The 24,537-nt window shown below is 39.0% G+C and overlaps 1 protein-coding gene across 6 annotated transcripts; it reads left to right on the top strand.

Annotated features, from left to right (window-relative positions):
- Positions 1-7,359: 7,359 nt before the first annotated feature.
- Positions 7,360-21,701, top strand: LOC143270833 (synaptonemal complex protein 3-like). 6 transcript variants are annotated; one of them, XM_076561983.1, is made up of 10 exons: positions 7,514-7,702; positions 8,835-8,972; positions 9,388-9,454; positions 9,897-9,931; positions 12,244-12,361; positions 13,769-13,868; positions 16,627-16,725; positions 19,113-19,220; positions 20,466-20,512; positions 21,344-21,701. In XM_076561983.1, exons 2-9 carry the CDS (start codon positions 8,882-8,884, stop codon positions 20,490-20,492), a joined length of 645 nt encoding a protein of 214 aa, XP_076418098.1. In that variant the 5' UTR covers positions 7,514-7,702; positions 8,835-8,881; the 3' UTR covers positions 20,493-20,512; positions 21,344-21,701. The 6 variants fall into 6 exon arrangements, with proteins under 6 accessions (XP_076418094.1, XP_076418098.1, XP_076418093.1 ...); XM_076561979.1 differs by lacking the exons at positions 7,514-7,702; positions 20,466-20,512; positions 21,344-21,701 and adding exons at positions 7,360-7,481; positions 19,356-20,055; XM_076561978.1 differs by lacking the exons at positions 20,466-20,512; positions 21,344-21,701 and adding an exon at positions 19,356-20,055 and having other exon boundaries at positions 7,515-7,702.
- Positions 21,702-24,537: the final 2,836 nt, after the last annotated feature.

Here is a 24,537-nt window from a genome sequence, read left to right as displayed (position 1 = left end):
ATTTAATAAGACCGCTTAGAAATTCGTCTACAACAAGCCAAATAAACCCTTTCTTCCTCAAGTTGCTTTGGTCATGGTGTTTCATCACAGCAATAGTAACCCTAAGACAGTGGGAATTTTTGCCAACTTTCTGGGTTTCAAGGCCTGAATGGTGTTTCTATCATTGATCGGTTGTGCTAAGGTCTGGGATCTATTACAGTCTGAAGTGAGCTCCAGGAAAGGCGCAAAGCTACACAGAGAAACCCTGTCTCAAAAAAAAAAAAAAGAAAGAGATCTTTGAATTTAGCTTCTTTGTTTAGCTTTCTTCCTATGACTAATAACAACTTGTAACCAACCCTCTTTAAATGATGAAAAGCATCCATAAACAGTCTTTTGGAAAATGGGTGCTGTTTTTTTTTCCCGACTGCTACCTGTTGTCTGGGGGTGCTGGCATGTTTAAGGGACCCTGAGAAAATTTAGTATAATGTTTATGTCCTGAATGGAGCGATTTGTGTGGCTGGCCCATGTCAGTCTGGAAGCTGTTCTGAATGCAGAACTCTGAGGAAGCTACAACAGAGGCACTCTGAGAGGGTGGATCACCTGGGACATCTATTTGCTTTGGTGTCTGGTCCCCTTGCTCTGAAAACATAAACTTTTAAAGGTAATGTATAAATCTGTATTAATACAAGTATAGACTGTGTGTTGTACACTAGTTAGCCAAAGATGATTTTTTTGTTTTATGTTTGAGCAGGTAAAACGTACATTAAGTGTTTTGTAGTTTTTTAAGGTTTATTTCTTTATGTCTGTAGCCAGGATTTTCAGGGGGTCTTCTCCAATCAAACATGATCCATATCAACACAGAATGAATCCACAGCCTCCCATTTCCTGTGGAAATAAAAGCATAATTTCTCCCCCAATGCAACATACCTTTTGACTTCCTTTTTGAAGTCAAGATATTTTTAAAATATATAGGTTGGTTTAATCTAGCAGCTTTCATAATCCAATGTCACTTAGCAGCTATTGCTCCTTCATCAGCAGTCAAAAAATTCAGACAACACAATATCATACAGGATCCAAACTCTCTGTGTATTTCCCATCTTTATGTGGCTTATTTTTTATTACTTTATTTGTTTTAAGGGCTTTACTTTATTATTTTTGTCTATGACTATCTATATCATTTCTCTTTTCTCTCCCAAGACTATGCATAATTTAAACACACTGAAACCCAATTAGAGATTTTTTTTTCCCATCTGGATCTGTCTTTACTGAACATCTGTATTGTTTTTTGATTGCATGAGACAAATCTTAGGATGTTATATCAGCTGCCAGCACTGCTCAGCTCAGTGAATGGCTCTAGCACATGGTAGTTGGCAGCTGGCTCCATCCTGTAGGCAGCTGCCAGAAGACACATGTCTGTACTGCAGCCAGCATGAGAGACACAAACAAGGCTTGGAAGCCACGTCTGGCTCTATGTTTATGTGTTTAGAACCTTTTTAAGTTTTCTCAGATCTTATGTGGGATGTAGGTGCCCCAGGTTGGAATGCCATTTGAAGGCAGATTTTTTCATTGGGCCTGCTGTTCAATTCTGTCTCACCAGCCGCTCCCAAATAATTACACAGAGACTTCTTATTAATTATTAAAGCTTTCCTGCTAGATTAGACTTATTTTTAATTAGCTCTTATATCTTAAGTTACCCCATTTCTATTAATCTGTGTGCTGCCCTGAGGCTCATTTACCCCATCTATGTACTTTTCATGCTTCTTCTTCTGAGACTCTGCCCTGCTGTGCAAAGGCATCCCAGATTGTACAGAGCCCATTGGCTGGATTACTTTGTTAATTGCTCTAAGGTCTGTTACCATTCTCCATTTACCAGATTTCTTTTTAATAACAAATACAGGAGAATTCCAAGGGCTGGTTGATTCTTCAATATGCTGAGCATTTAACTGTTCTTCTACCAGCTCTTCTAAAGCCTGGAGTTTCTCTGTTGTTAAAGGCCATTGCTGGACCCATACAGGCTTGTCTGTTAACCATTTTAAAGGTAGAGCTGTTGGTGTCTTTGGAAGATTATCAGTTGTTGTGCCCTGTTCCTGTATAATATGGATGGCTGGTGACCACTCAAAATAATGCCTTCTAATATTTCTCTCAGAAACATGTGCTAGTTTATGATTTGTTTCTGAGATTGGAGGGATGTTAATCTGAGTATTCCATTGTTGCAACAAGTCTCGACCCCACAGGTTCATAGCTATGTTAGCCACATATGGTTTTAATTTTCCTCTCTGTCCTTCTGGACCTATACATTCCAGCCATCTTGCACTCTGTTTCACCTGAGATAATGTCCCAGTTCCTGACAGTTGAACGTTTACCTCCTGAAGAGGCCAAGCTGGATGCCAAAATTCTGGTGCAATTATGGTAATGTCCACACCTGTGTCTACCAGACCAGACAACAAAACACCATTTATTTTTATCGTTAATTTTGGTCTTTGTTCATTAATAGAAGTTTGCCAAAAAATTTTCTTTATGTTTTCTCCTGAATTTTCTTTTCTCTCTGTTTCATCATCCTGACCAGCATGATTTATTCCAATAGGCATTTGGTTATTTAATCGCTCTCCAGAGCAGGCATTTCCTCTATGGCTGCAGGAAAGGTTTGAACTGGATTTGCACTGGGGGCCTGCCTGAGGCCCCTCTGGGAGTTTCCCGAAGACTGAGGCAAAGGATTACCCTGTCTGTCCTTTGTTGATCTACATTCGTTGGTCCAGTGTTTTCCCTTACCACACCTTCTGCATACTCCAGAAGGAAGGGGCATTCTGTTGCCATTGTTCCTTGAAGAAACATTGTTTCTCGGAATGACCTGTCTACAGTCCCTTTTCAAATGTCCTTGCTTTCCACATCCAAAACATCTAACACTCCTCAAACCTTTTGAAATTACTTCTCCTACCCATGTATCATCATGCTCATCAGCTTCAACATTAATTGTTTCTCTAATCCAATCTTCCATAGGTGCAGATCTTGCCCTTAATGGCCTGATTATTCTTTTGCATGCTGCATTCGCATTCTCAAAGGCCAAAGATTCAATTATTGCCTTACCAGCTTCTGAATCCGAGACCATTCTCTTTACTGCTGAAGCCAGTCTTTGTAAAAAATCTGTAAAAGACTCTTTTGGGCCTTGCTTCACCTTTGTAAATGACTCAGATTTTTTTCCTGGTTCCTCAACTTTGTCCCATGCATTCAAGGCTGCCGTTTGACATAAAATTAGGGTTTGGACATCATATAAACATTGTGTTTGTGCTGAAGCATATTGGCCTTCGCCCATAAGCTGATCCTGGCAAACTTGTATTCCTTTATCCCTCCATTGTTTTTCTATGTTTTTAGCCTCCTCCTTAAATCAAGTCAGAAATTGAAGTCTCTGGCTGGGTTCCAGAACACCTTGTGCAAGGTCCCGCCAGTCCTGTGGTACTATCCTATTATATGTTGACCAAGAGTTTAACATTTGCTTTACATATGGGGAATGCATGCCATAAGATACTATTGCCTCCTTAAACCTTTTTAAATCCAACATTTCAATTGGAGCCCAAGTATTTTGTGTAGCCATTTGATCAGGCATCTGCTGTACGGTTACAGGATAAATTAAGGGTGACTGTGTGAAAACAGGCTTTCTTTCTGTAAACTTATGATCCAAACTTGAAACAACTTCACTGTTAATTTCTTCTGTCTGAATTTTTACAGGTTTAACAAGTTCTTCTAAAGCTGTTATCCTGGCACTTAAATTGACTATCTTTTTAAATATTAAAATGTGGATTATTATAGTGATAAGGTGCATAATTCCACCAATACTAATATTATATAGTTGTTCCATTGCCAGACTGCCTAAGATTTCGAACAAAAACCAATTTTCTTCCAATGTACACATAAAACCCATTTGTTTTTTAATGTGGAAAAAAAAATTCTCTTTTAGATAGTTTCCTTTAAAATATCTGATATGTTATGACTTACCAAATCTGCGTAGAACAGTAGAAATCTGAGGGGATTTTCAAAGCAGCCACCTAGTGTCCCAGGTGTAAATCCAAAGAGAAAGAGAGAGAGAGAGAGAGAGAGAGAGAGAGAGAGAGAGAGAGAACAAGAAAGCGTAGCTGGCTAAAGTTTAAATGCAGCCACGTGTTCCCTCTTGTGCCGAGTCAAGGCTTGGGTCTGACTTCCTTAAGCTCCGACCACGTGCGTTGGATTTACAGGCAGGGCCCTGTTCGGCAGGGCAGGTCTGAGTTGTTTGTAGCACCGGCTTTAAGCAAGCAGGATTTAAGCAAGCAGCTCACCGATAGTCCAGCCTGAGGTCAAGCAGAACTAGACCCAGGCAAAGAAGCCGCTGCTTGGACTAAGAAGCCGATCGACGCCGGCCGCGCGGCCTGCCGCCCTTGCGGGAAAGCGGACCTGCCGCCAAGCCAAGCAGTTTTTAATGGATTCTTGTCACGTTGGGCGCCAGATGTAGATGTAACCAACCGTCTTATTAAATAAGAAACACAGAAACAATGTAAAAGAGAAAGCCGAGAGGTCAGAGCTCAGAGCTAAAATCTCACCCTTCCTCCTGCTGTCCCAGCTTCGCGAAAAGAGACCTACTTCCTGTCGGTTCGTTTTTTTATAGTATGTTGTTCTGCCTTCTCATTGGTTGTAAACCCAAACACATGACTGCCTCGTCACTGTCTGAATGTACAGCCCCCTAGGTCTTAAAGGCATATGTCTCCAATGCTGGCTATATCCCTGAACACACAGAGATCTTATGGGATTAAAGGCGTGTGCCACCACCGCCACATTCTTGCTATGGCTCTAATAGCTCTGACCCCCAGACAACTTTATTTATTAACATATTCAAAATAATAATTCAGTACAATTAGATTACCACCACACCTCTCCTATAATAAATCTCACCCACAGTTTCCCTTCCTCCATGCTCTCAGCTCCCCACCACCTCCCCTCTCCTCCGGATCCGCTCCCACTCTGTCTCCTATAAGAAAAGATCAGATCTGCAGGAGACAACAAAACAAGATACAATAAGACCAGGCAGAAGCCTTCACACCGAAGCTGGACAAGGCAACACAACAGAAGGAAAAGAGTCATAGGAGATTATTTTAATTTTTTAAAATTTATTGCCAGGTGGTGGTGGTGGTTACACCTTTAATCCCAGCACTTGGGAAGCAGAGATGAGTGAATCTCCGAGTTCGAGGCCAGCCTGGTTCATAGAGTGAGTTCCAGGATGGCTGGGGCCACACAGAGAAATCTTGTCTTGAAAAATCAAAAAAAGAAAATTACATTTTGGGTACAGGGGCTTTTTGCATGCATGTATTTATGTGTACCAAATGTGTGCCTGGTATGTTCCAAAGAGGCCAGAAGAGGGCACCAAATCCCTTTAGACCCTATAGTACAGGGGAATAATTTTATGATTCACAGTAGTTTTCTTTAAAACACATAGGGGCGAATACTCAGCATACAGAACTATATCAGCTGATGATGTAGCTCAGTGGTAGGGTGCAGTGTAATAAACATGAGTTTGATCTTCAGTGGTGAAAATCCAGCAAAAGCACTACAAATCTAAAGTTGATTTATGCAACTCATACAGTTAAGTCTGGACTGTAAAGTGAGCAAAAAACCCAATTAGGAGTTTTGAGAAAACAGGAACAAAGTCCTCACTAACGTTTTGTGTGCCTAATCTTAGGAGTGATTAGAGAAATACAAGCAAACAATGGCAGTAACAACAACAAAACTCACAGAGAGGGGCTAGGGAGATGGCTCTTTTGGTCAAGTTCTCGCCTTGCAAGAATATGGACTTAAAGTGGGAGCCCTAGAATCCACTTTAAAAATCCAGGCTGGCAGGCCATTGCTGGGTAGGTGGAGACAGGCAGAGAGATCCCTGGAGCTTGCTGGCTAGCCAGGTAGTGGAACTGGTGACCTGCAGGTTCAGTGAGACCCTGTCTCAAGATTTAAGATGGAGAATGATGAGGCTATGCATTATAACCGCCTACACACACACACACACACACACACACACACACACACACACAGAGAGAGAGAGAGAGAGAGAGAGAGAGAGAGAGAGAGAGAGAGAGCGCACATATGTGTACTCAGAAGAACATGTGGACACACATACTCTTAATTCCGAATTATTTTTTACTTAGTGGGGAAAGTCAGTTCCTTTCTCATTAGGATGCTGCAAAATCATCAGGATGTCATTTTTTTCTTAATCAACTTATAAGACTAAAGCAGTCCCTGTAAAAACTATGTCAGTTATTTTCTTTTTCTGGATGCAAAGGGTACAAAAATGGCCATTAAAATTATTTCCTTTTTTGGTGATTATACTAGAATTACATAACTTCCCCCTTCCTTTTCCTCCCACTGTACCATCCCATAGAGCTCTCTTTGCTCTTTTCAAGTTTAGCCTTTTTCTTTTTTAACAGTGCACAGGTAGGAAAACAGTGAAAGCAAACAGCTTTTGGGAGAAATGCCCTCGCTCACATAAAGTGCATACAAGACTGGTCTGGAAAAATGGCTCAGCTGTTAAGAGCACTTATTGCTCTTGCAGAGGACTCCGGTTCGAAGCTCCCAAATGATGGCTCCCAATTATGCATATCTCCAGTTTCAGAGAATCAGTGCTCTCTTCTGGCTTCTGTGAGCATCAGGCATGCATGCATGTGGTTCATAGATATACATGATGGTAAATACTCATAAACATGTCAGAGAGAGAGATAGAGATAGAGATCGAGAGAGAGAGACAGAGAGACAGAAGGAGCGAGAGACAGAGACAGAGACACACATATAGAAAGAGACAGAGAGAGACAGAGAGACAGACAGAGACAGAGAGAGACAGAGAGAGACACACAGAGACAGAGAGAGAGAGAGAGAGAGAGAGAGAGAGAGAGAGAGAGAGAGACAGAGAACACTCTTGTAATCAGTGTCAGTAGGTAGAGACAGGAGGACCAGAAATGTGGTGTGCCTATGTACATGCAGGAAAAACACACACATTAAATATATACATACATAAATCAAAACAAAAATTCATACAAGGGCCTCTACAGTTGAAATAAGGTAGCAGTGCCATGCTTCGTATTTTACACGTTTTCCTTTCATTTTCAAGCATGTAAAGGAGTATAAACCTAGAAACTGACAGAGTTTCGTGCTTTGCTTCGTATTTTACACGTTTTCCTTTCATTTTCAAGCGTGTAAAGGAGTATAGACCTAGAAACTGGAAAGCATTTGTCCTGAAGTCAGTGGTCCGTTCCCAGGGCTGAAGACGCCATCAGGATCAACCCGTTTGCCCTTCCAGCGGAGTTGGCCTCGCACTCTATGTGCGCATGTGCGGCCGTTCAGCCAATCAGCGAGCGCCCTGAGGAGCCTGCCTCTTCTCCCGCTCAAATCCCAAAGGTCCTCTGGCCGCGGTGGCGCTGGCACAGCAGCTTTCTCAGTCGGGGCGCCGAGTGCCGGAGGGGGCCGACGTGAGGGTGCTCACTGCCCGATGCCCAGTAAGCGAGTTCGGCTCGGCTGAGGGCTTGGGGTCACTTGAGGAGGCGGTGCTTAGTGAGGAAAATCCTCCGGACGGGCCGGTGACCTCTGGCAGGAAGTCGTTCCCGTGACTTCTGACAGGAGAACGGAGGCGGAGAACCTCACTAACGGCCGAGGGATGAACAGGCCGCGGCCTTCGAGGATGGGCAACCCTTGGAGGACACACTCACGGAGCCTGGCGGTAGAAGCCGAGAGCGGGGTGGGGTGAGGGGATGGGGGTGGGGTGGGCAGGACCGGGGTCTGCGGAACATGGAGCCCTGGGGAGGAGCTGTGGGGGCTGCCCCCATGCTTCTGGGTGGGGCCCAGATCCCTTAGACACAAACTGAGGACCCATCTTCGTTTCCCTCCATGTGGTCTGCTGGTTTGATGCGGACGGTGTGGATGGTGGAGAGAGGGGCGTGGCGAAGGAAAAGGAAAAACAGAGGAGACATTGCAAGGGATTAATAAGTAACCCAGGGTGGGTTCTAACCACTGATCCTCCAGGCCCAATCTCCCACATACTGGGATTAGAGCCCTGCACCACCACGGTCAGCTTCTTCTGTCAGTTGCGGTTTGTTTCTGTAGGGTGGGATCTCCCTTTGTAGCTCAGGCCTTGTCAAGCTTAGACTGGCCTTGAACCTGCAATCTTTAAATATCTTCTGATGTTTGAAATACTCAGCTTCCTCAAATACCCAGCTTCTCGAATGTCTGGTCTTTCTGTGGGAGGAGTGGTGGTTATGGTGGTGGGTGTTTGTTGTGAATAGACCATACGATCTTTTTCCATGAACACATATTTGCCCAGGTTGATTTCTGATAGCACCATGATTTTACTTTAAAACTGGGCTACAGACTTGCTCACTTTTTAAAAAGAATCGGTGAGACATAGGACCAAAATTCAGATGTCCCAGACGTTAAGAACAGAAATATTTTGCTCTTTTTTTTTGTTGGAGGGGGGGACTCATATAGTGTAGGTTGTGGCCAATTTTGCATTTTTAAAATTGAGAAATGACAAATTGTTTGCTTTGGTTAAAAAGGATACTTTTTTAAAAAAAGAAATCAAAGTTTGGATAGAGACATGTTGAGTAGGATACAGGAGGAGATGGAGAGGGGGAAATGTGCATACATGTCACATGTATTGAATATGTATATGAAATTATCAGTAATATAGGAAAATTATTAAAAAATCAATGTAAAAAGAGGAAAAAACTTAATCTTTCAATGAACAAAGATAATTCTTATTTGTTTTTTTGACATTTTAAATTTAGCATTTATTTAAATGATACCTTTGGATTTCCATGACTTCTGAGATTCTTTACCTTTGTGTTTCAACTAAGAAAACATCTGATCGTTTGTCAACAGAAGAAGGGATTTTGGTAGAGTTATGTCTGTAGGCAAGAAGGAGCGCTTAGTGCTTTTTGACTTTGATGATGAAGAAGATGGTCTGAGTGTTTTGAAGAAGGCTCTGTCTGAAGGTACAGCATATCCAGTGTTGGGCATTGATGGTGTCCTGGAGTTCATCTGATTGTTACCTAGTCTCAGATTTCCTGATACTTTCATTTCTAATTTTAGATGTACATTTCTCTACTGGAGTTTTAGTGATGCATATAGCTTCTCTTGGCTCTGTAGTCCCGGTATATTGAGAAATAATGAAGAACTTAAAATGGTTTTACCCCAGGAAGACTTGAAAATTGGTCATATAAAATGCTGACAAATTGTGAATTGATTTCATAAAACCTGCAAAGAAATTATTTCATTTCTGTAGCTGCTTCAAAAATTTACATTGAGAAAAGTTCCAGAGAAATGCAAATGAAGATAGCACTTTGCTAACTATTAGTAATATAACATAATTAATTTCCAATGTGTTTTTCATTTGTATTGTTAATACAGAAAAGAGCCCAGTGTTGAACAAAGATGAGAGGGAATGCCCTCCTGCAGAAGTGGATGAAGCTATGGGGTAAAATTTTCAAATACTTTTTTTTGCCAGTTCAATAGAGTACTTCAAATGTAGTGCCTGTGATTCCTGCTCTAGAGAGGTGGATGAAGGTAGATCAGAAATCCGAGGTCATCTTCAGCTATATACGTATTTCAACCTAGCCTGGACTCCTTGAGACCTAGTTAGTTGGGAAGAAGGGGTTCAGCAAGAGTGAGAGACAGATAAAAAAAGTAATGGGGATATACGTGTATGAATTGTCAGCAATAAAATATTAACAAAGGTTTACTTTAGTTGTCTAAGAAATAGTTTATGTTATGTTGCATGTGACATTTGTTCCAACCCATATGCTATATATTATAAATAATTAAAAGAACTTTTTGTGTAAAGTTTTGTGTGTGCTAGGCAAATGTTCCACCACTGAACTATATTTCCAGCTTTAATTTTTATTGTAATTTCTTCACAGAGATGAAATACACACTATGTTGGATAAATTCAGAGGTATGTTTTTTGGATATAAGTATGTTAACACTATATATTAATTTATGTAAAAGGACATGTTAATCGGTGTTCTATAGAACTGTCATTTAATGCTTTCTTAGCACTGGATTTCACATGAATTTTGTGATTTAAAAACATAAATTTTGCCGCTTAAAATTTTCCATGATTAAAACAAAGTAAAAATGATGCCTTTAGACCTGTGAGTCTCATATAGAATTTTAGAAGAAAAAATAGATGGAGAAAATTTTACAATTCTTTCTATTCCCAGACTAATAGTTCCCACAAGTGATTCTATGTATCAGGTTTTCATTTCCAAAATGTATTTTGTAAGACTCTTGCTGAATTCCCTTTTCTGTATAGGAGAGCAGGATCCTAAGACTAATAAAATTCTTCATTATTATTTGTTAAGATTTATTTTCTTTTTAATTATGTGTCTCCTTGGGGGGTATGTGCACGTGTAAGTGTCTGTCACGCTCAGAAGATGGAGTAGGATATCCTGGAGCTGGAGTTAAAGGCAGTTGTGAGCTGTGTAACATGGAACTGGGAAATGGTCTCAAGTCCTCAAAAGAGCAGCAAGCACTTGGAACCACTGAGCCATCTCTCCAACCCCTTTATAATTACTTTTATATCCAAAAATGTGAGGGTACTGGCTTATCGGTTAAGACTGATTGCTTCCCTTGTAAATGACCTGAGTTCTGTTCCCAGCATCTTCATGGTAGCTCACAGCCATTTCTAACCCCAGTTCTGGAGGATCTTACTCCCTCTTCTGATCTCTGTGGGCACATACAAGTTATATATACATACATGCATGCAAAACATTCATCTACATCAAGTGAAGAAAATCGAAAATAAAAGTTGTGAAAAGGAAAGATCTGAAATTTAAATACTGTTCATCACTTGTATAAACTCCCTTTTATATAGTATTTTGTTAATTACTTTGTTAATTTTGTGTTGCTTCCTTGTTTTTAAGACAGGATCTTACTATGTAGTTCGAGTTGATCTGGAACTTGATCTGAAGCCCAGTCTAGGCTTAAACTGTAGATCTCCTGTGGCAGCCAGAGGTTGAAATTGGAATGTCTTCCTCAGTCATTTCATATGTGTGTGTGTGTGTGTGTGTGTGTGTGTGTGTGTGTGTGTGTGTGAAGAGAGAGAGAGAGAGAGAGAGAGAGAGAGAGAGAGAGAGAGATAGTTTTGCCGTCATATATGCATGCAAAACAAGCCTGTCTCTTGCCTTCAAGAGCCAGAAGAAAGAATTTATTCCTCTAGGAATGGAGGTATAGATCATTGTGAGGCACCATGTGTGTGTGCAGGGGAAATGAACCCGAGTTCTCTGGAAGAGCAACCAATGCTGTTAACCACTGAGAAATCTCTCCAGGGCCTTCCTTTTTTCTTGAGAGAGGATCTCTTTGTATCTGCACCTCATCATTTCGGAGAGATTGAATGTCCAAGGAGTCCGAAGGAGCTGCCTGTCTCTGCCCCTCAGTGCTATGGTCAGGGACACACAACATCACAGCTGGCTTTTATGTGGGTGGTGGGGATTCAAACTCAGGGCCTCATGTTTGGCATAGAAGACATTTTAAACACTGAGCCATTTCCCCAGACAAAAGCTATTTTTCCATCTTCGGTATTTTGCTAGTTTTTATAAAAATATATTTAGGATTATCATTGACAATATTTTAAACAAATATCTTATTTTTTAAATCATGACTTGGATTATAATACTCAAGAGAGTAATTTTATGTATTTTAAAGCTTGAGTTATAAGACAATACTTCAGTATCATTTCTGTAGTTAAAAGTTTGACTTCTAACCACTGTTCAAATGCTGGCTAATAAAGCTGATGTCAGTGGGATATTATTTTTTTGAATTTAGAAGTATTTCCCTTGTGCTAAACTGTTTGTGAAGCACTTAAAATTTATCTTCAACATTTTTCTCCTGGGTTCATTATTATTGTGTCTAATTTTAAAATTTTCTTCCTTTAGGAAAATCAGAACTAAGGTAAGGTTGAACATTTCTCATCCAAAATATATAGGGCCAAAAATATTTTGGATTTCAGAGGTTTGTGTATTTTATGTTATTTGCATTGACTTCACTGGTTGTCCATCCCTAGTCTGAAAATGCAAAATTCTAAGTACTCTAAAGTGGGAAACTTTTTGTGCACCATGTTGGTGATATATTTCAATTTAATTTTAAGTGTCTGTGATATTGTTTAATAATCTTTAGCCATATCTATATATCTATATCTATATATATACTTGAATATTTAGGAACAATTGAAGCTATTTTTAACATCAACCTTTATTTTCGATATAGATGGGATTAGTAAATCTCTTCTTGAAAAGAGAAGAAGAGTGCAAATCTTCTCTGAAACTGTTTCCAAAAAGAGTAGCTACAAGATGAAACAAGTTTGGGGAACCAAACAACAGCGAATGTAAGTTTGCTGGCATTTTTAAGCGCCAAGTTTATATCATCTCTGAGTATATATTGGTGCAAATTACTTATGAAAATAGTATCACCTGTCTATTGGAATCTCCAGTGAAATGTTTCAATTGAATTTTCTCTAAGTAAGTAGTAGTACAGCTGTTGATTTTAAATACAGTGCTTTTACTTTGCGAGGAAAGGTCACGAGGCATGAGAAAACCCAGTCTCAGAGCTTTATCTTGGGGCCGGACAAAAGAGAGCATGGCAGGCCTGTGGAAGAGATACGTGAGGAGAAGGGACAGAGGTGGGAGGAGAAGAGAGAGGGGAAGAGTCTGTGATCAGCTTTTTAAGGATTTCCCTGCACATGCGCATGTGGGCTTAAGAAGCTATGCCATGCATGTGCAGATTACCTGACTGCACTGCACGCATTTGCGTAATGCGCAGCATAGTGATGATGTAAGTCCCCTTGCTTAGCTCTTGAACTGCGCATGTGTGGTCATACAACCGGAGGAGTGGCAGAATCCTAACAATAATCCCATGTCTTCATAGAAGTGAGACATATTTCGTGGAAGTCAGTGAAGGTTACATGCTCTTCCTTCCAAAGAACAATTGAGAGAGTTATTATTTTAAAAGTAATTCATGTTCACTCTGGAAAAACATTTATTATGTAAATGGTAGATGACACACAAACTATTAAATGTCTTTTAGTTAACTGTGTGGACAATGTAAACTATAGTTCATTTTACATCAAAAATAATTTGTGTTATTTTAATTTACCTAACTATTCTTTGTACTGAATCACATCTGCCAAAGGGATTAGTAAAATATTTCTACTTAGAAATAATTTACATTTTGTAGTTTTTTTTAATTTGAAACTGGATTTCTCTGTTTAGCCATGGCTGTCCTGGAGCTTTCCTGTAGACCAGGCTTGCCTCGAACTCACAGAGATCTGCCTGCCTCTGCCTCCTGAGTGCTGGGATTAAAGATATGTGCCAACACCACCCAGCTGAAGTAATTTGCTTTTTATTGGAAACTGTAGAAAAAGTGAAAAATTATTTGGAGATGAAATTGATCTTCCCTTGAAATATGTGTGTTTATATGTATATGTGTTTATGTATATATATGGGAGATATATACATGATATATATGTATGCTTATATTTTATATATACATATATATGCTAAAATTTCCTTCGATTTCAAGAGGCAAACCATATGACAAGATTTTTAGTAAGGGAAATAAGTATTATAGAATCTATATAAATCTACTTTTACTCTTGGGTTCCCACCAGAATATTTAAACTGTGAAAGTGTTATGATTTCTTTCTTTTTTATAGCATAAAATATGTTGATTCAATTTTGTTTTTATTATTTTCATATTGGTATAAAATGTGAGCCTTCATTCTTATGTTTTACAGGCTGGAAGTTAACAATAAGTATTACCCGCAGTTGATGCATCTGTTTAAGCAGTGGGATTTGGAGAAGCAGAAATACAAGAAACAGCAAGAAAACCTAATTGTTGGTATCGCAATTAGCTTTATAATTAATCTTTGATAGCAAGATTTCAAGTAGGACTCTAGATGCTCGCCTTCAATAGGCCTGGGGAGCTAACCCAAGGTGCATTACCCACTGTTACCCAGTTCTGGTCCTGCAGAACCGTAACCACAGAAGTATAGGCAAATATACCACAGATTCCACTGGGCTCCTTATAGTAGCTGGGATTCTTATCATTTCAAACAAAAGAAACTTTTGAAAGACTGAAGGTGGTTTACTTCTTGCTGTGAAACAAATCGTGGGTAAGTTAGATTTAGGTACGGTTGAATGGAAAACGGGGGTATTTTAGGAACTATCTTTCTTGATGTTGTTGCAAGTTATTCTTGGGGTTACTAAGTTAATCCTTCCAATCCTATGTTTCCTCCAACATTGGAACATGCAGTGGACTGAGACAGACTTTCTCACTACTGCTGGTAGAACAGCATCACCGAGTTCTTTGTGGTCATTTGCCCATTCCTGAAAAAACACACTGTACTTAGATTATGATTTGGTTTAGCTTTTCTTTCCTTTATTCCTTTCCTCTCTCCCTCCCTTTTTCCCTTCCCTCCTTCCTTTCTTTCCTTTCTTTTTCTCTCTTTTCTGTCCCTCTTCCTTCTCCATTGCTCCCCCATACCCTTGCTCCCTGCTTCTTGTGATGTGAAACTGAAGACAGGGCCTTTTACAAACTAGTGAATCACACCACGGCCAAACCACAGCACCAGTACAGGAAACGGTTTACTTTCAATGTCCAGAGCTGTAACACAACTCAAGTCCCCCTCACACATTATATAGCTGTATTAGTTACTCTTTATATTTTCTTCTTTCATTGCTTATAATCATCAAAAAATTAAACCTAAGATCTGGGGAAACAGGTCATATCATATAATTTTGGACTTCATTGGTCAGCTTAGTTTTGCAAATGTTCAATTTGAGGTACACAAGAAATTTTGTCTAGGAAGTGGGTGACTAGGCCAATGACTTGTATATAAGTCTGAGATTCAGGAGAGAACGCTGAACTAAAGCTACAAAGTTAAAATTCTCCGCTTAAATGCAGTTTTTTAACCATAATCCTACATGAAATCACCAAGGGAGTGATTAAAAATGTAAATAGAAAGTCTGAGGATAGGCCACTAGGGGCCTAGTTGGTAGAAATTCAACTACCCCAAATGAAGGAAGTATTTATAAAGAAAAGACCCTTAATTGTGCCATATACTGCCTATAGACCAGATAAGCTAGATTTAACAACAGGAAGTCATTGGTGTATTGGATAGAATGATTTGGTTGGAAAAATGAGTACAAAACTAATTAGAAGCAGGTGTGGTAGTGACGAGTTTAGTCCCAACACTTGCAAGGCCAAGGCAGGTAGATCTCTCCGTTCGAGGCCAGCCTTGTCTACAGAGTGTGATCCAGACAAGACAGTAAGACTGTCTGAAAAAATAAAAGGAATTAGAATTAGAATGGGTACAGGACAGAACAGGAAAGAAAGGACTGCTTAGTAGGAGAACAAATGAAACAGGTTTGTAGAGATTCTTGTGTGATTTGGCTTTTTGAGCTAAGAGAGATAACGTGTTTGTGTGTTAATAGGAATAATCTTTTTGTTGTTGTTTTGGTTTTTTGAGAGAGGGCTTCTCTGTGTAACATCCCTGGCTATCCTGGAACTCCCTCTGTAGACCAGGCTGGCCTCGGACTCACCTCCCTCTGCCTCCCAAGTGCTGGGATTAAAGGTGTGTGCCACCACTGCCTGGCAAAAGGAATGATCTGTAGACAAATTAATTATTTACTTTTTTGTGGTCCTGGGGCCCTGAAATTAGAACCTAGGGTTTCATCCATGATAGCAAATGCCACTTAGCACTAAGCTATATCCACAGACATTTCTTACTTTTCCTTATGAGACAAGGTTTCATTCAATTTCCCAGGCTGGCGTGTGGTTCAGGTATGCCTTGTCCTTGTGATCCTCATGCTTCATTGCCCCCAAGCTGCTGATATGGCAGACAGAAATTAACTGGCCTGGCTATAGGGTTAAATTTCAAATGGAAAGTAGAGGAGGTAAAAGCTGAGTTCTTGAGTTTGAATGGGCTTGTGAGACAGAACATGGTAAAGATACTGTATCCTGAGAAATGAGAGCATAGACAGATACAGGTTGGTAAAGAGAGACTTGATGTTTTCTTTGTGATGTTTCTGTATACATAGTGAAATAAGGTCATCAGGTAGTGAAAATGTTTCCACCAAGAAGACTAGCTAGAGTTGAATTTTCCAAACTCGGGGTTTAGAAGAGTAAAAGTGAGAGAGTTAAAATTAATTATATTGTAGACATTGAGATTTCAGAGAATGAGCTCTTACTTGGATATGAAGATTTTCTACTTGTTCTCATGTGGTGGTGCATGCTGGTAATGACAGATATTTGGGAGACTAAGGAAGAAGCACAAGTCCCAGCTAGCGTGTTCAATATAGGGTGACCCTGTCTCAAAAAGTTAAACAATTCCTTTTCAATGAATGGTAGGATCATTACATTGCATATTAATTATTTATAAAATTACTTAAACTTAGACATAATCTTTGTCAAAGTCAAATGTTAAATGTATTCATTTTCAAATTATTTCTTTTGACTTCAGTATGGAATTATTCTTTTGCTTTAAGGGTGAGAATGTAGCTTAGAGATACAGCGTTTAACTATAAAATATAAAGCTTAGAAGAACAACAAAAATATTTTACTAAAATACATAAGTGTTTTTTATATTTGTAGAATATTTTCCAACAACAGAAAATGGTGCTAAGACAGTGCAAAATTAAACAGATGCAGAGAATGAAACTAATTATGCAGATGGTTACACGATACATACAGGTATGTTGTACCCAGAAATGGAACACCTCAGACAATTTGTGTATAATGTTGATTTTCCAGCTGATTAGGGAAACATTTGAATATGAAATTTTAACTGCTTTTCACTTTGAATTGTTATGGACAAAAGTGTTAAGTATAGTTGTAGAGCTCTAATTGTTTTGTGATGATTATTCAAGATAGGAAATGCAAATTAGTAATTTTACCTAACAATGTACTTGCCATGCATCATAGTCATAGCTGATTAACTCTTGAGTCGCCATTTTCTGTTTATCGGAGATCAAGTCTGTGAATCAGTTCTACATTATCATCTGTATTTGCATCCCAGTGTTTGTTGAATAGGAAATACTGGATTGAAATTGTGGACTTTTTCTTTTCAAATGTATTGTAGAAGTACTTTCTGACATCCTCAGTTCTGGAATGTTACACTGACCAAAAATGACTGTAATGCTACTTTATAATCATTAGAGGTAACCAAGATAGTACTAGACTGCTGAGGAGATTTTTAGATTGAGAGTTGCCTGTTTATACATAAGCATATTACTAAATTTGGTTCTCAATATTAAATAGTTTTAAAAGGATGTTAAAAGTATGTTATTAAAATTTTTAAAATATCTTTCATGGAAACAAAAGTTATTTTGTTTTCAGGCAGAGACTTTGTCAGCTTTCTGTAATATTCCGTAGGAACAGTTTTTTGATTGGTATCAATATTTGATAAAGCACCAATCAAGCTTTCACCTAAATAGTATCATCACTGAATGTTCCCATTTACCATTAGGAACATTAGTGTAATGTTTAACTCTTCCATATCTTTTAGGTTCTGAAATTGAGCTTCTGTGCAGTGGCTCATTATTTCATCAAGTCTTTCTTATCGCTATTAACCTTAGTTCATTCTTTCTGCTAGGAAACCTTATCATCTGTGTACTTTGAAAACTCTTAACTGATTTCTCTTCTTCAGTCCATCCTTCATAGGTCTGTCATGTTGTCTTTCTACAACATCTCTTCCTTCCTGCACATCCAGCAGTGACTTCTCAGTGGTTTTAAGTTTCTTAAATACATTCTAGCTATTTAGATTCCCCATGACTGAGTCTCGTTTTAAGCACCATTTCCTCCATGTACCTACAATCCCCACCTCTACACAACTGCTTTGTCTCACCCCACAGACTATACTCCTGTGATCTGGGAATGTTGTTCTCCAATATGTTTCAGTCCTCCTTATCTGTTGATGTCTTGTTCATTTGCCAGCTAAACTAAAATCTTTACCACTCTATACTCTGTAGATACAGAAAGCTACATTTCTATTTGTATTTTAACTTATTTGCACTGTTGTTTATATTGTTCCTCATTGAAGAAAAATGAAGCAATCTCCTCTTACTATGGTTATTGTTATTATTATTACTCTATTAAGTAATTAACATTGGGGACAATAGGAAGTAGAATAATAGTTTATTGAGTGGATAGTAAAGGTTTAAAATTGATTTCTTTTGGCTGGATGTGATGGTACATGCCTATACTGCGAGTATTAAGGAGGCTAGGGTAGGGGGATATAAAATTTGAGGATTGACTGAGCTACATAGTGAGACCCTGCCTTAAAAAATGCTTCATATATATATATGAAGTTTTTTAAATGTAAAAAACCCTGAATGCTAAAACGTGATATTTCTGAGACAGGTCTCACTCTATTGCCTTATCAGGCCTGCTATGTAGGCCAGACAAGCCTTGAATTCACAGAGATCCACTTGTCTTGGCCCTCAAGTGCTTGGATTAAGGGTATGCCCTACCATATACAGATTAAAAATGTAATTTTCAATTTACGTAATTTAAAAAGATTTCCACAGTACAGATCATTTTCTTCCCTTAGTGAATTCATGTCACATTTACCACTAGTCCAAATAAAATATAACCTGACATTTGGAAACCTACTAGAAAATTTCAAACTTATCTTGCTGTTGGGACCTTGTAGTCTTAATCCTATATCTTTTGTCTTTGCTTTTCTTTGAGTCAGGTCCCACTGTGTTGCTCAGGCTTACTTCTAGATCTCTGTTCTCCTTCTTGAGCCTCCAGATACCTAGGAATCATGTGAAACTGCACAACATTTTTGTTGTTTGTTTGCTTTTGCTTCATCTTGATCTTAACAGTTCATTAAACCTTTGTTTGGGAGAAAGTATGCTAATTTCGTCTCTTTAACAACATTTGATTCATATCTGATGTATTTTACTTCATTCTATATTATTATTATTCATTTCTAATTTATAATGTTTTGAAAAATGGAATAAATAATAACCATTGATGAGTATTAATAAAGTCTCACTTGTGAAAATGAATTTTACAATTTAGAATCTAAGATGAAACACGATGGATTATAACTGAACTTGCCTTTTGTGTTTTAGATTTTGAAGAACATTGAGGATAAGAATAATAATGATCAAACTACTGCTTCATTTGTTGAACTTAAAAAAGAAATAGCTGAGTATCAAAAGAAATACATGATGGAAACGGTAAGTTATATTTTAATCTGGAAGTTTTATACATATATATATAAAATTTAGCAGAAGCACTGAAGTATTTTATTTACTAAAATATGCATAATAACTAAAAATTCATCATTTTTATTTTCTCCTTCTATGAGACAGCAGCAGCAAGAGATTGCAAATATTCGAAAGTCTCTTCAATCCATACTATTTTCATGATTCTTTGAAGAAAACATGAACCTGTGTGGAACAATATAATTCTAATGTTAGATAAAAAGCATGTTTTTATGGTGGAAATTCACATTTAAATAAAATGAGAACAGCAAATAACTAGCACCTATTCTGATGTTTCCAGGTTTTAACCCTTTTGTTGTTAATTAGTGAGATTTTTCTGTGCAGCAATGTGAATTCACTTTTGTGAATAAAGATTAGTTTGTTTTTTTTGCCATTAGCGTATTGCTTTGTTTTATTTTGGAGACATGATCTTACCATGTGACCCAGACTAGTCTCCTATTTCTGAGCTCAAGTGATCCTCACAACTCAGCCTCCAAAGTGCCTGTGATTTTTAATTTTGATTTGCTGATATATGTATAGTATTTATGTATATGTACTATATGTATAATACTTATCTCAAAATTGAACATGTTTATGTGCCTCTTCATAAAAAGGCAGAAGCAAAAGATTGCAAATTCTCTCAAAAGCTTTTAAAATGTATTATTGTACTTTCCAAATAAATAAAAATGGCATGTGACTGGCAGCCATTCCTCTGTAGCAAGGTTTCAACTCTTTCATTGTAAAAGTGAATTTTTTTCTCTAACGCTGTGAAATCATTTTATCATCAATAAAGAGTATTTAAGTTTAAGTTTTGGCTTCTGCATATTTTTTAATCACTCATAACAGGTACAAACATACTATTATAGAATGTCAAATTGGGTATTGTATTATGTTATAGGTTTTTCTGTCTTGTCTCGTTTTTGAGACAGATTCTAACCCTGTTTCCCAAACCAGTCTTGAACTCCAGCGCTCAAGTGATCTTCACATCTCGCCTTCTAGATACCTTGTACTATAGGTGTGTCTCACAGCACTGAGCCTCTTTTTTTTTTTTTTGAAGGAAAATATTCAAGATCCCCATTTTACATGTATATCCCCTTCTTTGTGTTTAGTAAAATATCAGTCCAATTTGAGGGAAATAAAATATTCTTTGATTTATAAAACTTACTTAAAACAAACCTTGTGTCTAACAATAACTCAAACTGCCGTGTGTGCCTGCAGCTGCCATGCTCCCTGCCACAAAGATAGTGGACTGAGCCTCTGAAACGGTAAGCCAGCCCCAGTTAAATGCTGTTCTTTATAAGAGTTGCAGGGATCCCCTGGGACAGGGCAATAGAGTAGAGTTTGCTGGTGGGGAGGGGAACAGGGGGAATCTGGTTGGGGGTATATGGAGAGACTGCAGGGAGAGGCAGCTGGAATTGCGGGGAACTTGGGGAGTAGTGTGGAACCTAGTGCAGTGGAAAATTTCTGAAATCTATAAGGGTGACACTGTGAGGATCCCGAGTAATGGAGGGTACAGAATCTGAACTGGACATCTTTTGTAGCCACGCAAGGCTTCTAGTAAGGAGCTGGGATTGCATTCAGTCAAGTCTTTGGCCAAAGGTGTTCCGTGGAATTCCCCAAATACCCCAGGCTCATGGTAGGACAGAAGGTCGCCCTCCAAATACTGATAGCAGGATGGCCTTATTACAGAGGACAATATCCACACAGCTCATTGAATGTAGAGAAGTTAGGTGGTACCTTCATGGAATCATCACAGCTATGGTCTAGTATCTGGTATGGGAAGGTACTTTTCAGGCCACTAAAAGAGAAACGTGGACAGCAACCAAGCCACAAAACCTTCATCCTACAATCGGCCTGCAAGATATGCAGGGGGAGGGGGAATGGTGGTGCAGAGCTTGTGGGAGTGGCCAACTAATGTCTGGTTTAACTTGACGTCCATGTCATGAGCAGGAGCCCATGCCCAACAATGCCTGGATAGCCCAGAGACCTAGGGTAGAACCAGACATGACAGGCTAAACAAATAAACAAACAAACAAACAAATAAATGTAAATAAAACAATGAAATGATTCCCTATGATATTCTGCTATACTCACAGATTGGTGCCTTGTCCAGTCCTCACCAGAGACACTTCCTCCAGCAGCAGATGGGATCATGTGCAGAGATCCAGAACCAGAAGTATGGAGTCTAAATTGGAGGTCTCCATTCGGTCCCTTCCCTTGGAGTTCAAGAAACCCTGTAGAGGAGGGAAAGGAAAGACTATAGGAGTCAGAGGGAATGGAGGACAGCAGGAGAACATGGCCTACTGAATCAGCTATGCTGGGCTCACCTGGGCTCACAGAGACTGAAGTGACAAGCACCGGCCTGCACACGTCTGTGCCAGGTCTTCTGTGTACATGGTATGGCTGTTAGCTTGGTGTTCTTGTGGGACTTGTTTCTAACAGTGGGAGTGGAACGATCTCTGACTCTTTTGTCTGCTCTTGGGACACTTTAGCCTCGATGAAAGCTTTTGCCTTGGCTTACTGTATCTTATCTTGTCATATTTGGTTGTGGTCTCTGGGAGTCCTCCTCCTTTCTGAATGGAAACACAGGGGGATTAGATCTGGGGGAAGGGGGTTTGTGGGGACCTGGGAGAAGGGGAGGGAAATGAAACTGGCTGGGATGTATTGTATGAGAGAAGAATCTACTTCCAATTGAAACAAAACAGAAGTCTTTAGACTGTTTATGCACATCTGAAGCCAGTCAATTTTACCACTGATTTCATCGTCCTTGAACGTATTCTGAGATGCGCAAAGTGGTTGAATTTGATCATGGAGCCCAGGCTTTTCCTTTGTCAATTTATCCAGAAATGGTAGGACCAACCAACCAGTATCATCATTTTCCTTGTTTTTCCACAAATTGTCAAAAATTTTATGTAGAGTCACCAACTCTGTTTCTGCTCACAACTGGTGAATCAGAATAATCAAATGCATTTGTTTCCTTTAGTCACACCATGGGCTTTCAGAACTCTCTGAGCTTCCAGGAGAGGCTTCAGTAACTGTAGGTGTTGACAAATTGGAAAACCTATGCCATGTGCTTAAAATTTATGCCAGGTGGCAGCAGGACATGCCTTTCATCTCAGTACTCAGGAGGCAGAGCCAGGAGGATCTCTGTGAGTTCGAGGCCAGCCTGGTCAATAGAGTGAGATCCAGGACAGGCACTAAAAACTACACAGAGAAACCCTGTCTGGAAAAACAACAACAACAATGTTATCCTTATATTTCTGTGGTTCTAAAACCTCTTCTGGTACCAAAATCGGCATTAATCATGGTTCTTTAGAGGATCAAAACTTATGAGGATTTACATACATGCATACACACACACACACACACACACACACACATATATATATATATATATATATATATATATATATATATATATGATTTATTGGAATGGCTTACAGGCTATGGTCCAGCTAGTCCAACAATGGCTGTCGACCAATTTAAATCCAAGAAGCCAGTGGTTGTTCAGTCCATGAGGCTGGATGTCTCAGCTGGTCTTCAGTATATACCAGAATCCTGAAGTAGTGTTCTCTAATGCCAGGGAAGGAATGGACTTGCTATTAAGAGCAAGAACAAGCAGGCAAAGAGAGCAAGCTTCCTTACTCCATGTATTTTATATAGACTGCCAGTAGAAGGTGTGGTCCAAATTAAAGGTGGCTCTTCCCACCCCTAAAGATCTGGATTAAAGGTGCATCTTCCCACTTCAAAGATCCAGATTATTAGTGGGTCTTTATCCTTCAGATGATTTAATTAATAAAAGTTCCCTCACAGATATGCCCATCATTTAGGCTTTAGTTCATTCCAGATGGATTCAAGTTATCTGGGAAAGCAATGATCCTCCCATCCACAACTGAGATGGATAGTGAATCAGGATGAAGGGGCAAGGGCTCTACCCTCTTCGGACTCCAAGAGCCCTTGGTTACTTCAACAATGGGAGGCCACACAGCTACATTTCTGATAGAGGCTGGGGCAGAGCTGTTTTCATTGGTAACTGGACTTACTGGGTTTTAAAAACATGGTTGTCTGGCATTAGGAGACTGAGCAAAGTGTAAGGATTTAGAACAGAAGGAAGAATGATTTCGGTCCATTTTTTTACCTCCCAGAGATCCTGAACTGTCTTAATTATCTGAGGTCCCTGGTTTATGGACATGGAGGAAAGGCATATTCCAAGCCAACTGGTGTGGGGTAAGAATGTCAGCATCTAGCAGCCTCTTGATACGAGGAGCAAATCCCAGTCTAGCCTTTTGGTTAATGGAATATTGCTGGAATCTTATAGGTATGGCTGTAGTCAAGATTCTTCTCAGGAGTGGTGGGCAGTTCACTTCCAAGCATGGATGATTTTTCTCAGCCCATACTTTGAGAAGCTGTTGTTGCAAGTACTGGATCAGGATTTCTTTTTTTTTTCCATCACAGGCAATTTATTTTGTTCTATTCATTCACAGTTAATACAGAAAATACTTGGAAACATTTCCATATAATGTTTGACACAGAAATCATCAAATAGAAGTATACAATGTTGACAGGAGGCAGTACATTTATAATTTATAACCCCAAATGTATTTATAAATTAGAAATGGAAAGATCTACAAATGAAATTATGAAGGTTCACCAAAGTCATTTAATCTGTCAGTTTCTCATTCATTTTTATGTCTTAATAATATTCTATTGTATGAATAAGCCACATTTTATTTCTCTCCAGTATTTGATAGCTATTTGAGTTGTTTTAACTTTTTTACTATTAGCAACACACTGCTGTAAACTTTCATGTACATGTTTCATAGGTGCACATTTTCAGTAGTTTGAGGATTTATTCCTAAGGGTAGAATTGTTGAGTAGCAGAGTAACAGTGTTTTGCATTTTGACCAACCACCAAACTGTTTTGCCAAAGTGGCATACCATTTTACAATCTCACCAAATCCTTGTTTTTAAGGCTCTGATTTTTGTACAAAAGCATTCAATCATTCTGTCAGACCAAACCAGGAAAAGTAAGCTATAGTTCAGAGCTGTTCTATTCCATTTACTATGCAAAGCCATTCTTGGCATTTGCAACTCTCAGCCCTTTTGAGTATTCTTGCAGTGTTCACCTTTTCCTCCACCACTTTTTTCTTCTTTCTTTCTGGTTTATTTCTATCTATTACAAATGTATAAAAAATCCTCCATCAACACTGCTGTTAGCAGCAGAACCTTGAGAAATATACCTTTGGTTTGCCTCAGAAAAGGAACACATATTGCACTGTAAAGTTTATAA

Source organism: Peromyscus maniculatus, chromosome X, assembly GCF_049852395.1.
Source record: "Peromyscus maniculatus bairdii isolate BWxNUB_F1_BW_parent chromosome X, HU_Pman_BW_mat_3.1, whole genome shotgun sequence".
Classification (NCBI taxonomy): Eukaryota; Metazoa; Chordata; class Mammalia; order Rodentia; family Cricetidae; genus Peromyscus; species Peromyscus maniculatus.
The sequence above is the reverse complement of the archived record's forward strand: the minus strand, read 5'-3'. Positions and strand labels throughout refer to the sequence as shown.